Here is a 13,382-nt window from a genome sequence, read left to right as displayed (position 1 = left end):
AAGATTTTGTTTAATTTTTGAAACAATGTGACTGATAGTTTGAGATCAGCAAATCCTAACAGTATATAACCCAACAGTGAATTTGGTCAGACAGCACTTGCACTGTATCTTTTAGCTTGCTAGTTCCCTTTACAATATTACTGAAGTTAACAGCAACAATGTCTATGGTAATCGTTCACTTTGTTTTTGGTTAAAATGGGGATCATATGAGCACTGATGTTTTAAAAGTCCATCCTCGACTAAAAACGTCCACTACGGCAGAAACCAAATGAACGGTGTTCAAAACATTATTCTTCCTTCAGATTAATTGTACGTACAACCTAAACGTAAGACATTTCTTACAATACGCAGAATCACTCGGATAAGAAAAAAGCAAAACCCCATTTTAAAATAAGGGCTCGGAGAACAGGCAAGACCTATAGAAAAGACCGGGGATTCAAACATTTGTAGGCCTCTACAGAAAACGATTAAAATAAAAAACACGATATGAAATGTACCGTTTACAGATCATAAACAGAGAATTTACCTTCTTGGTGTGTAAACAGCACGACTCCTTTCCTTTACAAAAAAAAAAGGAAAAATTGTCCCAAAACGCAATTATTCTGTTTCGCTTGTTACAACCTTTATTCTCCCTTAAAAGCAACGAGTACCAGTTGAATTCTGGTTGTCGTAGTTGTTTAAACACTGGACTACAGTTCCCAGAATGCATCGGGTGGCGACACTTCCTAAAAGCGAGGAATGTTGAATAGTGATGGTGGATTCTAAGAAATTCTATTCTGATCTAGACTTACTGCCCTGTCTTTCTCACACCTGAAGAAGGCTCCACGGCGAAACGTTGTGCTTTCTTTCTTCTCTTTTCAGCATGGAATAAACCTATTACTTGTTCCTTTGCAGCCTACACATGCTAACGCAGCTACCCACCTGAACTACTAAGTACAGTCCAGTCCTTAATATGAGATTTGCTCTGCCGAAGACTGTTCCTCAGAATGGGCGATACAGCTGTCTCCTATGCAGTATCTCTAGAACTCATTACCACACTCCTTTAAGGACTGTATAGTGTCAACATTTTTTAAACCTATTTAAAGATCTATTTGTACTACATTATATGTATTTGTATTACAGGTGGCATTGAATGGTGCTTTGAGTTTCTGAAATCAATTAGAATATTACTGTTAATATATATATTATACTGTTAATATTATAAATTGTGTAGCTAGTTTTTTATGGTGATATTCTATAGTTTATTTTAAATATTAACAATATTTTAAGCAGTCCATGAACTTGTGACAAAAAGGCATATTTTATAGCTTACAATATTAGTGTAAATATAAACAAATTCACAAATCAAGTATTGTACTTAGTTTCTGCACATTTGTAACATATAATGTAATGACTGTCATTGTTGGCAGGAAAGAAAGTCACTTTAAATGTGAGAATTTCATTAGATCATTTTTCTGTGATACTAAACAAGCTCTAGATTTTTTTTAAAAAAAACTTTAATTCAATTTGTAAGGCAAACATTTCTGGTGTGCAATTAGTTAACAATACAGCATTAAGCACAAAGGCACAAATGTCAAAATCACAAACAATGTGAACACATTAGAAATGTCATATGGAAAAGCAAACCAGTATACTCACATGCAGACACACTGGAAGCAATCTTACAATATATGAACATCAACACAGTAACAAGACAGAATCAAGTAGCTTACAGCATGGTATTGTTTCTTATTTTTTATATTGGTCCAAATTACAAGCAAAGTACTGAGAACCTTTGTCTATATTGATATACATTAACAATATGATTTTCCACAAATTCAATAACGGAAAACTTATTTTTCCTGGTGATACATTCTTTTTCCTTTTATGTGTATTATCAGAAAAATGATTAATATTTTTAACAGTGTAAATCTCACATTAAAAAAAAAGTGAATTGCCTCTCATACATTATTAATTTTGTATAGACTTCAAACTAAAGCTCTGGATTTTTTTATACAAATGTGAGGAAGGAGCCTTTCTATTTAAAATACTGCAGCAGATATGGCTATTACACACCTGCCCATTTTCTAAGGGAAATATGAGAAACAACTGCACTAACAGGGTATTATTTAATCTCAACTCATTTGTTGTCTACCATGAACTTCACCTATTTTAAGGATTCAGAACACTCTTAAACTAATTTTTATACTAGGCTACCCCTCGTGGTTGAGGGTGACAGCCTATGAATGGCGGAGAAGAGGAAAGAAGACGCAACCTTCACGTATCTTATGTGCATCTACAGATGAAAGCAATCCTGTCACACGAAATGTTGTAGCGAGACACTAGAACGCTACACTCTCAGACTGGCTAAATTCCAAACACTTCACAGTCGATAAGGTCTTTGGTATGTCTGTACAAAAGTCTCCTTTAAAAATGTCTGCCAAAATAAAAACTCAGACCTTCAGTTTGTGAACAAAGTGCACATCGATACGTTTGTTTGGGAAAGATGGCACGGGGAAGGCACAGGAATCTCGCCTGGCGAAAATATTTCGGGTGCTGCACGAGCATTTTTCCTACACCACAGCTAAAAGTATTAAAACTAGAGAGGCGAGCCTTTTATTTAAGGCTGCGGTATTCCCCTGGACCTGAGAATGGTGGTCTTGCGAATATTGCTCAAGCACAGCTTGTAATGTGCCGACTTCCACAGAACTGAATTCCTTCAGGAATCGTCTGTTGAACACTGACGTTCGACATTTTTTCCCCGAACAGCTTATTTCTATTTTCTGCGTCTTTGGACCGTCCTGCTGAAGCAGCATTCTACGCTAGTACCCAGGAATGTAAAACTTCATGCCAGGCATTCCCACCCCCCCCCCAACAGTAGCTCATTTTTCCAAGGCCTATGATTGGATTTGTTTTTAAAAAAAAACGGCGTTTCCCCTCAGGAGGAGGTGTCGGCGGGGACGGCGGGACGCCTCTTCCCGGGGGCTTCCTCCTCGCTCCGCAGGCAGCTGCGCAGGAACGCCAGGCACCGGCCGGAGTACTCCTCCGGGAAGGCGCGGAAGTGGCACACGTGGCCCGAGGTGGCGAAGTCGACGCTCTCCGCCCGGACGCCCCCCCGCCGCCGCCGCGCCCGGGCCATGGCCTCCACGTCTCCGGGGGCGATGACCGCGTCGGCCCGGGAGTACAGGAAGAGCTGCGGCCAGCCCGAGGGGTCCTCCAGCATGGCGTCGTAGTGGCTCCTGTGGATGTGCCTGGTCAGGGGGTACAGCACGATCCGCAGCACCACCACGGCGCAGGCGAACAGCACCAGGAGCACGCACCGGACCACCACGTTGGTCCGCGGCCCCAGGGTGGCCTGCAGGGCCCGGAGAGAGCCCGTCAGGTTCCGGTTCCCTGGGGCGCTGTCCACAACCGTGCCCACCACCCTCAGGGTGCACAGCTGGCTGTGGCTGTGCAAGAGCTCCACGATGTAGCGGTACAGCATGAACCCCCCGTTGCTGAACACGTGGAAGAGAATGGGGCTCTTCTCCACCTCGTAATCGAACAGCAGGTCCAGGAGCTTCCGAGCGGTGGAGGAGAGCTCCTTGCTGCCGAAAAGCTCAGAGAAGAACACAGCTTTCCACGGCGCAGTGTAGCGTATCGTGATGCAACCCTGAAATGGTGAAAACGGGAAAGGGTTAGGAGGATGAACCACCTGGCGGAAAGGAGACGTCCCGCAGGTCTGGACTTAAGGACACCCACAGGGAGTCACACTAAGGTCAGCACTAAGGGCACAACCGTGGAAACTGTCATCTGCTTCAGGTTCCTCGGTCTCAGCAGATCTCCACAAACTTGGCTTGGTCTCACATCACTGTAGCCAGTCTGAAAAGGGCACAGCAGCATCTCCACCTTCTACGGAGCCTGAACAAATGCAGTATGGGGAAGCAGCTACTCATGAACTTTTACCACAGCACCACAGAAAGTGTCCTGTATGGTACAGCAATACTACCATGGGTGACGAAGATGCTCTGCAAAGGGGTGTAGCAATGGTACAGAGGATTTATAGGACGTGATTTAACATCAACTGATTCGCACCATCCGCGGCTGCAGTACAGCCCAATCCATCATTCAGGCTACAGGATCCCAACCATCCCAGCCACAAACTGTCCTCCCCCTGCGCTCTGGCCAGCGGTACCGCACTGTTAAAGCACAGACCACTAGGCTTAAGAACAGCTTCTATCTTACTGCAGTGCGCATCCTTAACAGCTAACTGTGCAATGCGTCAGAACTCAATGCACCTCTGCACTATGCACTTTTGACTTGAACTCCAATGTATTTTTTATTCGCTGCCACATATTTATTGTTCACTACCATGTATTTAATGTTCTGGGTGTTTATGGTGACTGTACACACTGTCGTGATGTATTATGTACATTGCTATAATGTACTGTCTACATTGTGTGGTGGTGTCTGCTGTACTGTGTATGTCCTGAGAGATTGGTGGCAAATAAGACTTCTAACATACTTGTACAGTATTTTTGGCAATAAACTCCTCTCATATTATTGTCGTCTTTCTTTTTCAGCACTGACCTGTTCATTATAAATGGAGCTGTATTTTGCTAGGTGTTTATCATTGCAACCTGCCCAGCCCAGCAAGATCACGACTGGCTCCTTCTGCCCATACCAGTGTTTTTCTAGAGGAAGAAAGCAGTTAAAGCACATAAAATATAAAACAAACTAAAAGCAGACTGACTTCTGACGACAGTTTACGGAAAGCGATTGGCTTTTCTGATTTGTTCCATTTACTTCTTTTATGTAGTTTATTTTAAAAACTAAACTTTGTTAGGTTAAGGTAGTCTGAAATACCCAAAACAACTCTGTTTCTATTAACCTGGAAATAAGACTACAAAATTAATTTCTATTTGAATATTCTGGATATTGAGAGGAGGGTCGGTGGTCCATCTGCGATTCAGTGTTACAGCGTTATTTGTTGTAAAATTTACTCGCTCTTCGCTCAGGGCGGCGCTCTGGTTTTGTAGAGGCCTGCTATGTGTACATGTCCCGATCAAACACTGTCTGCAGCCACTGACCAACGGCTGTTCGACACAACGTCAATGATATCGTCACGGTACACTTCATTCGGGAAAACGGTGTCAGCAACAATCCTTGTTAGCTACAGACGGGAGGAAGGACTACTAAATACATCACTTCTGCGTTTCAATGTTATTGACCGACTCCTACTCACCTGAAACGTGCGGCTCGGGGAAAACAATGTTATAATCTAAGCCGACATCTCCCATGCTGTCACCGTTTAACCCCCTCGTCTATTGTTACTTATTTAGCAGTAATGATACTATACAAACTATTATCTTTAATCTGCTTGTCAACAAGACCCCCCAACTTCTCGTCACAAACGTATGATCCCAGTGTTTACACTGCAAAACGTTACAAAACCACCCCCCGGTTTTTTTTTTTACACTGTCGCCGGAAACTCGGATCAGCCAATCACATGCGCAGGTGGCGGTTGGCTGTGACGTCACTGCATAGCAACTGCAAGCTTCTCCTGGCAACCGTGTATTTCACAAACAGATCGCAGAGACGCCGTGCTTTTTTTTTTTGTGTCAGCTTCACGCTTGATATTGGTTACAGCACGACGCTCTTGCTGGGTATTTGCTCGACAAATGTCAATCAAAGAAGAGGTGGAGTCTTTCCAGAAAATGTTGAATTAATTTGAGGACTGGCTGTTTTGCGTGTAACCCGATTTACAAAGTATTTTCCTCGGTTCCTTAATTTTGCCTTTTGCAGTCTCAGGAAGTTGGGTAAAGTATAACATTAAAAGTAAAATTGTTACCCAATTACACTTTTGTCGGACATTGGTAGGAATTATACTGTATAACGTTTCAAAGGTATTTCTTTCAGTCTGAAGTCAAAACTGAAATTAAAGGCCGTTCCTTGAAAACGGAAACTTAGCTGTATATATGTTTGCAATATAATATATTTGAGGCCGCAGAATCTCTTATTCCTTAACAGAGCAACATTTCTTTTAAGAGCCTTTCGCTTCAGTTAAGGCACGTTTTGTGTCAGCTACTCTTGTCTTCCTCTTGTATCAGTGCAGTACGACAGATTGAGCGCCCTGGCACATTGGCTGTCCGCTGAAAACTAAAGATGAGCTCCAGCAAAGCGCAGACAGCGGTCAGCAAGGTGGTGGAATTCCTGCAGGAGTGGGACCAGGGCAACAAGGACGTCCGGAAACACCTGCTTATCAGCTTCTTGAACGAGAATGCAGGGAAGACCAGCCCTGAGCTGGAACTGGAGTTTGCCCAGGCTGCTAGTCTCTTCCTGGCCAGACTGACTGCTTGGATGAGGCTGACGTATCCTTTAGCTCTTTATAATAGTAATAACATCACTTTATTGACCCTTTATGATTTCTTGCATTAGGAATGATCTTTTCACATACCCCAGCTTGCTCTCCATGAGACACACCAATAGGGAGAGAGCCTGAGGTTAGAGCGCAGGGTCTGCCATTGTACAGCACCCCTGGAGCAGCTGGGGTTAAGGGCCTTGCTCAGGAGCCCAACAGAGTAGGATTCCTCTGCCGGCTGTGGGATTTGAACCAGCAACCTTCCAGCCACAGGTGTAGATCCTTAGCCACAGAGCCACCGCTCTGCCAAAACATGCCACTGTTGCCTTATGTAAGGCCTTATGTAAGGCAACAGTGGCATTAAAAAAGTTCCCAGCAAAAGGTGGCAGCAATTCAGTCCATAAAGCTTTAATAGTTAATGGATCCAAGGGTTTCATCCAGCCATTTTTGGAAAGAAGCTAGAGCACAGCTTTCAACAACATGGCCTGGCAACTTGTTCCATACTCCCACAATCCTTTGTGTAAAGACACGCCTCCTATCCTGACTGGAGGATCTCATCCAGCTGTTTCTGGAAAGAAAAAAAAGGTTATTGGCTTCAACAACATGGCTGAGCAGCTTACTTGTTCCACACTCCCATAACTCTTTGGGTAAAGTAGTGCCTCCCGTTCATAGGTTTAAATCTCACTTCCACATAGATTTTGATTTGTGCCCGTCTGGTGCGTGTTTCCCTTTTCATTCTGATGAAATTCAGATTCTTTCATTGTATTCTCCGTTAAAGGCTAAAAATACCTGAGCAAGTATATAGAAAGTTGCAGCGCGCTGGATATCTCAAACTGGAAATAAAAGATAGCAAAGGGTGAAAAAAACGATTTATTGCCCCTGCCTTAACCTGAATTTTCACAGATACATGATTGGCACATATTTACGTTTGCAGTTAAAGGCTATTGGCGTATTCCTCTCTGCAACTGGAAAGTAAGCATTTATTTTATCAATTTTAGAATCACCAAGCATTTTAGTTAAACCTGCCCATAGTCAGTAGTAAGAGTATTTTTTTTCATGTCTCGGGTGGCAACTACAAACCCTACAGCCGCACATGGGGAAAAATGCGGAAATACAGGCAGGCTCCTATGACCCGCCCACTTTCGAGCCAATCATCTTTTAAAACATCACTTGAACCGCCTCCCCCTTGAAAGAATTACAGTGTTGATTGGAGGAGAGGCGCGTCCTTCACAGGAGGCTGCAGGGGTTACTCGGACACAAAGGTCCCTAGCCATCTACCCTCAGCGGCTCCCAGCCAATTGTGCTTTTGGGGAATCCCAGTCACACTCTGCTAGTGACATGATATTACCTGGACTCGAACCCTTGATCGTAAAACTCAGTCTGCATTTGGGCAAACATCCTTACCCATTGAGCTGCTCGGTATCCTCCCAACACGTTTTTTGTATTTATTGTAAAAAGGAAGAATTTAAATTTCTTTTAAAATTAAATGTTTAAAATGTGTTATTTTTTCCCATTTTCCTTTCCTTTTTTTTCTTCTCCCTTTATGTCTATTCTTGCCCCTCACAGTCATCGTTACCTGATCGAATTTTTGGAAGTAGGGGGTGTTTTGACTCTCCTCGAGATCCTGGGGCAGACACAGATAAAGGAAGAGGACAAAGCCGAGGCTCTTAATCTGCTTCAGATTATTGCGAGTGCTGGGAGGAAGTACAAAGAGCTCATCTGTGAGAGCTATGGTGTGTAGAGTTTTCAGTTTAGCAGAGATAAGTGGACATATCTTCAAAAAAAATTGATTGACTTGCATACCTTCTATCCATATATACCTGAAACATACCATATTGTATTAATTTTGGCTAGAATACAGGGGGAAAACTACAGAACTCATTTTCATCAATTATGCATGTCAGGTGGGAGGGAGAATTTTGATCCCATAGCCTAAAATACAAGCACGTGTGAGAGTGTGACGAGGTTATACTGGGTTTGTATAGTTATTGAAAGAATGATTGCCAACTCTGGCACTTGATAGTCTCAATCCAGTTAGCCTAATACATCACCCTAAATCACCTTTAACAAAAGTTTCTGAACACTCGGACGTTAGTGATTAATAAACCAAGTAACTTAATCATCAGAGGGAACTCTGGGTACTGAAGGGTATTAATATATTCTGTTAAAATGTATTGTTACTAAGTTGATCAAAATTTAGTTGTTCCTTGGCATTTCTTTATAAACAGATGATTCAATAGTCTGGCCTGCCTGTAGAAGCTGCTGGAGTCAGGCTCAACAGAACCAGGGATGGATCTATAATATAAAAATAAATATTGCCAATCTGCCATGAGATTATTTCTCCTTGCACTTCACTTGTATGGGGCTAAAAAGAGTTAGCAGTGTGTACATTGCTGGAGACCAAACTCAAGCAGTTTGGGGGATGTTGTGTTCAATGAGAACAAAACAAGGAGTTCACTATCACAATATCAGGATTTTTAGGCTCACGAGAAGTCAAGCGAGGTTCTGAAATGTCTTTTGGTTATTAAAGGTGTGCGTGCCATAGCTGAGTGCCTGGCAAAATCCAAGGCAGAGGACACTCAGGAGAAGGCCAACTGCCTGCTGGAGTCCCTGGCCCAGGGTAACCCGAAGTACCAAAAGCAGGTGTACAAGGGCCTGATTGCACTACTGCCTTGCACCTCACCCAAAGCACAGCAGCTCGCCCTCCAGACAGTCCGCATTGTGCAGGTACCAGAGCAGCTGCTCTGAGTCAGACTCTGGTGGGGCAGGCTGTGCGACTGGAGAGAGCACAGCACCTCAGCTCCAAAAAGATGCTGAAATGTATTTTGTTTTGTTCATTATACGCCGTCCGCAAAACTACATGGTGCAAAAGAAGGGCCAATGCAAACATTTCAGTCACATTTGCTATTGTCATCAGTGCTGTGTAGGAGCAGCTGCTGCCTGTATTATTGCTTCCCGTATCCTGTCTGTGTGGGCACTAAAGACAATTGTTCGGCAAACCTTTCATTTGAGTCAATCTGATTATAGGAACATTCTTTAAATATGCCCATTTTTGTTCACCAGTTGAATTATTCCCTTTTCAAATTGGATAGAAATCACATAATTTAGGAGTATTGTTGTTATACTGTCATGTAAATCATGCCCTCTTTGGTCTTTTCGTTCTTTTCTTAGATTTTGTTAAAGTGGCAAAATTAAGGGGAGCAAGATTTGTGAATAGTTAGGTTGTATCATTTGATTTAAATAATTAAGAGAATGAAAAATACAAATATATTACTTTCAGGAGCATTTTGCACTCAAGCCTTTCAGTCTTCACTTGTTTCTTCTAGGAAATTGTGAAGGTAGCACATCCAAGCATTGTAGAACCTTTGTTGAATTTATTGAGATCCTTGCATCTTGAAGTCCAGTATGAGGGTAAGTATTAAGCAGTAAGATTTACCGGCAATCCTCAAAGAGAAAATAAACAGAATATTAAATTATTCTAGAATCATCCTGGTAAATCAACAACTATATGATGTTATTGTACAGTAATTTGTTACACAGAGAAAGCGAGTATAATACTTTCCAAAAAGAAATTGTGTTTTTATATTTGGAATTTATAATTCAAGTTATAAAGCTTGTCATAATGCACTTAATAAAGCTAAATACCAATACGCTTTTAAACTGATGAAAAATTATTGTTCAAAACGTGAGTATTAATGCCTCATATATCCTTTCTCTGTGAGTAGTAGTACTGTGAGTAGTGATGGAAGTTCTGTGTTTCAGCTATTGAGCTGATCCAAGATCTGGTACACTATGATGTCAGACCAGCTCTTCTGAAAGGTTTGGTTGCTTTGCTGAAACCAGCAAAAGAAGGAATCCAAACACCGAAGATCCTGAATGGTAATTTAATAAGGTCTATGTTTTGACCGTTATGAGTAAACACTAATATTAATGACTGATTTTCATCAAACAAGTTTAAAGCCTCTGATTCTTGGCACGAGCATTGTAGTTTCTATTAACATGTTGATGCACAAAGCTTATACAGTCTTCTAATTGTACATGACTACAGGAAATAAGTGCTAATGATAAGGTGGTCAAGTTGTGTTTACAACCACCAGATGTCAGTAAAACCACACATTTCTCTGAACCTCCCTCCTTGTTTATGGAATATTCTGTGTGTGGTCATACAGGGAGGCCAGCTGTAAGAGCAGGGTTCCCAGGTTGCTGTAACCACAGACTTTGGTCACCTACTGAGAGACAGCTGGTCTGACTGTATGTGCTGCCTTCCAGAAATAGACTGGTTTTCATAAAATTCCCTGCATGTGCACACCAGTTTCTGACTTGATAATCATGTTGTCTCTTTTAATTTGAAAGCTGTCTCATGTGTTTTTGACATATTTGATTCTTAATAACCCATTTTCAGGAGTATTCATTGGTAGAGTTCCTAGAAGCTACGTATATAGCTAGGCCTATCAGATCCTCTAAAACAGACTTTTTTCCCCAGTGTTAATGCAAAACACAACCATTTTTATGCCATTTATGCAAATAAAAGAGCATAATGTAATCGAGCTGCCAAACATGTCTTGTGATATTTGAAAGCATTAGATTAATTCAGTTTTATTTATTTTGCTTTTTAAGTAACACCAAAACTGTGCAATTACCAATAATATTTTTGGGTTGTTGGACTGCTGACTGTATTGTAGTTTACTTGAAGTTATAAGATGTGATAAGATGTGTGTATGAAAAAGGAAGAAGAGAAGGAAAGTAGAACCTATTCCCAGCTATGTTTTGACAGGGGTATAAAAGCACATTAGGGGATATTGTGTATCGTGAAGCGTACATGTTTTATCAATTTATTTAGTAGTATTTAATCAGTGATACTAATTTAATATAATTTAATCAGTGATACTAAACCATAAAGACTCAGGACACAAAATGAGAAAGAAACTGTTGCTCATTTTGCCAGCAGCAGAAATGACAAGTTTGCCGGAGTCCTTGCCAGTGTTTGTTCAGCAAGCTGCTGCAGCTAAAGCTATAAGGTAAGTTAAAATGTGACAAAGCGTTTTTTTTCTAAATGGAATAATTGAACCGCCATCATCATTAATTCTGCCTATTGCACTCATAGCTCAACTTCATTAACAGGAATAAGTTACTGGTTAAGCCTTATTGTACTCTATAACTACTAATTAATGCGTAATGTATTATAGGAAGATGCTAAAAACATATCGCATTTAGATGATGTTCTAGCAAATGCTACCATTTCAGGGAAGCATGTTTGTGTGAAAGAGTGGTAGTGGTGTACACAAGCAGTGGAATAGGTGTTGTTTTTCTGCACTTGTGTAATATCCGCTCTCTGAAACTGGCACGTTGCCCCGCAGGACACTGGCACAGGCCGGCCCGGCCCTGTCAGGGGAGCTGCTCGCCCTCGGAGTGGTGCCTCACCTGCTGTGTGCCGTGGGCAACCAGCGCCACGCCGACAGCCAGCGCCAGGCCAGCCTCGCCCTGGAGGTCAGCACTCGCCCTGCAAGCACATGGCTCAAACACACACGCCACCGGCTTGAGCCTGAAAGAGGGCCAGCGCACAAGTAGCCACTGACCCTGAAACGCCTGAAGAAGGCACCACAGCTGAAATGTAGTGTTTCTTTTCTTTACCTTGCAGCACGGAATGAACTTTTACCTGTTCCTTTAGATACTACAGTAGTATCTATTAGTATTACAGTGTCTACATAGTAACCGTGATATTGCAATCAATGACCTTCTCATTTATTCTGCAGTGGTTTGTCCGTACCTATCCTGTTGTGGAGGAACATGTACATAAAGCAATGGGAGACACCCTGTTTGGACTGTTTTTAGTAAGTTGGTTTTCTTATATTTTTCTTGGTCATATATGAACGTACGCATTCATATTGGTTTGAGCATTTTTACAGAATTGTGATGGATTGTAAATTGTCCCTAAATTGCGTGATACTGATAGTTGTATGAATTAGGCTTCTCAGCAGCTATGTGTGACAGCCTTTTTGACAGAACCGCAAGAGCAGTCTCTGAAGTGCTTTCTAAATGGTAATATTTCACTACATCCTAACAAATTCCATAATATAAACTAAGTCGAATATGTCTCTGTTAGACCAGCTTTTCCCATACTGAGATAATTTAACACATCTGTGAAATGTATGATCTTCACAAAGATTTGTGAATTTGTTTTCCAGTATACCTCTGAAAGGGTGTTCTCTTCAAGCCCACCTTTAATTTTTTATTTTAATTAAATTGAAATGAGTTGCAGAGAATGTGCCAAAACGTAAAGTGGTATTATGCTTATGTAAATCTTAGGAAAATCCAGAGGTTCTATATATGAAGATGGATGAAATTCAAGCAGATATTTTGTCATCTAACAAAGTTCATATCTCTGGAGGTGAGTATGCCTGTTTATGGGGAAAACTGACTTCACAAAATAAACCATTAGCTATAACTAAATGAGAAGTGAATTACTTTAGTACATATACCAGGAGGCATTACAAATGCATTACAAATACCATAAAAAGAGCATAGGCTTTGTTGGCTTTTTACTGCCTCTCTCTGGTGTTTGTATTTATGGAAAGTATGTATCTATACTTAAAGTGCTTTGATTTTAATCTGTTTTGTTTTACTAACATTATGTTACCTCTTTTCTCTTTTAGTTTCCGAAGACCCTGAATAATTGTTTGTTTTAAATAAACCAGAATTGTGGATGTTAAAGCTTCATTCAGCTGTTGATGGATAACTTACTTTCCAGATAAAATACCTTTGAAAATAAAGGAATGACAGCCTGTTGACAATCACACAACAACGAGCGCCAGTTCATTTTATAAATATAGCGAAGATTTAATATATAACTAATATATAAACATGTAAAAGTAAATATTGTACGTGTAAACCGATCTACACTTGACGTACATCATAAAGGCTTTGCCTTTATTTTTCCCGTAGAAGGCGCTAAAGTATCATATTTGATGCAGCGTCCCATCAACTTAAATATATTTTTCCTTTCATGGCATGTTATGGTTCAGTGAACGCCTTGCTTTATTCACTTTTGCGATCTTAACATGTT

At 41.2% G+C, this 13,382-nt stretch overlaps 3 protein-coding genes across 6 annotated transcripts in view; 1 reads left to right on the top strand and 2 right to left on the bottom strand.

The window, feature by feature from the left end:
* dmap1 (DNA methyltransferase 1 associated protein 1) overlaps positions 1–697 on the bottom strand; it is a 30,527-nt gene extending 29,830 nt beyond the window's left edge. The window contains exon 1 of one of the 2 annotated variants that reach the window (XM_088598072.1): positions 527–697. The gene's annotated coding sequence lies outside the window, so the exon portion shown is untranslated. The remainder of the gene's footprint in view (positions 1–526) is intronic. The other variant, XM_088598073.1, reaches the window with a different exon arrangement.
* A 1,024-nt stretch (positions 698–1,721) lies between these two features.
* tmem53 (transmembrane protein 53) lies at positions 1,722–5,450 on the bottom strand. The gene is made up of 3 exons (XM_088598062.1): positions 5,204–5,450; positions 4,549–4,652; positions 1,722–3,631 (listed from the first exon to the last, which is right to left on the bottom strand). Exons 1-3 carry the CDS (start codon positions 5,256–5,258, stop codon positions 2,918–2,920), a joined length of 873 nt encoding a protein of 290 aa, XP_088454188.1. The 5' UTR covers positions 5,259–5,450; the 3' UTR covers positions 1,722–2,917.
* Positions 5,451–5,555: 105 nt separating this feature from the next.
* On the top strand, positions 5,556–13,036 carry armh1 (armadillo like helical domain containing 1). Of its 3 annotated transcripts, none has more exons than XM_088598060.1 (12): positions 5,556–5,777; positions 6,074–6,329; positions 7,223–7,291; positions 7,886–8,052; positions 8,850–9,046; positions 9,646–9,730; positions 10,082–10,198; positions 11,265–11,337; positions 11,677–11,806; positions 12,073–12,150; positions 12,626–12,707; positions 12,973–13,036. In XM_088598060.1, exons 2-12 carry the CDS (start codon positions 6,124–6,126, stop codon positions 12,990–12,992), a joined length of 1,224 nt encoding a protein of 407 aa, XP_088454186.1. In that variant the 5' UTR covers positions 5,556–5,777; positions 6,074–6,123; the 3' UTR covers positions 12,993–13,036. The 3 variants fall into 3 exon arrangements, with proteins under 3 accessions (XP_088454186.1, XP_088454187.1, XP_088454185.1); XM_088598061.1 differs by having other exon boundaries at positions 6,069–6,329; positions 11,268–11,337; XM_088598059.1 differs by having other exon boundaries at positions 6,069–6,329.
* The last annotated feature ends 346 nt before the right edge of the window (positions 13,037–13,382 follow it).

The sequence above is a fragment of the Lepisosteus platostomus genome, chromosome 11, assembly GCF_059453375.1.
Source record: "Lepisosteus platostomus isolate fLepPlt1 chromosome 11, fLepPlt1.hap1, whole genome shotgun sequence".
In the NCBI taxonomy this organism is placed as follows: domain Eukaryota; kingdom Metazoa; phylum Chordata; class Actinopteri; order Semionotiformes; family Lepisosteidae; genus Lepisosteus; species Lepisosteus platostomus.
The sequence above is the reverse complement of the archived record's forward strand: the minus strand, read 5'-3'. Positions and strand labels throughout refer to the sequence as shown.

What these genes read in the sequence shown, in the direction of transcription:
- armh1 (XM_088598060.1), top strand. Translation starts at nt 6,124, where the DNA reads ATGAGCTCCAGCAAAGCGCAGACAGCGGTCAGCAAGGTGGTGGAATTC. An exon ending in GCTCATCTGTGAGAGCTATG is followed by an intron (nt 8,053 to 8,849) that starts GTGTGTAGAGTT and finishes TGGTTATTAAAG; the next exon opens with GTGTGCGTGCCATAGCTGAG. An exon ending in TCTTGAAGTCCAGTATGAGG is followed by an intron (nt 9,731 to 10,081) that starts GTAAGTATTAAG and finishes TCTGTGTTTCAG; the next exon opens with CTATTGAGCTGATCCAAGAT.
- tmem53 (XM_088598062.1), bottom strand. Translation starts at nt 5,258, where the DNA reads ATGGGAGATGTCGGCTTAGATTATAACATTGTTTTCCCCGAGCCGCAC. An exon ending in CCCCGAGCCGCACGTTTCAG is followed by an intron (nt 4,653 to 5,203) that starts GTGAGTAGGAGT and finishes TTCTTCCTCTAG; the next exon opens with AAAAACACTGGTATGGGCAG. An exon ending in GCTCCATTTATAATGAACAG is followed by an intron (nt 3,632 to 4,548) that starts GTCAGTGCTGAA and finishes TCACCATTTCAG; the next exon opens with GGTTGCATCACGATACGCTA.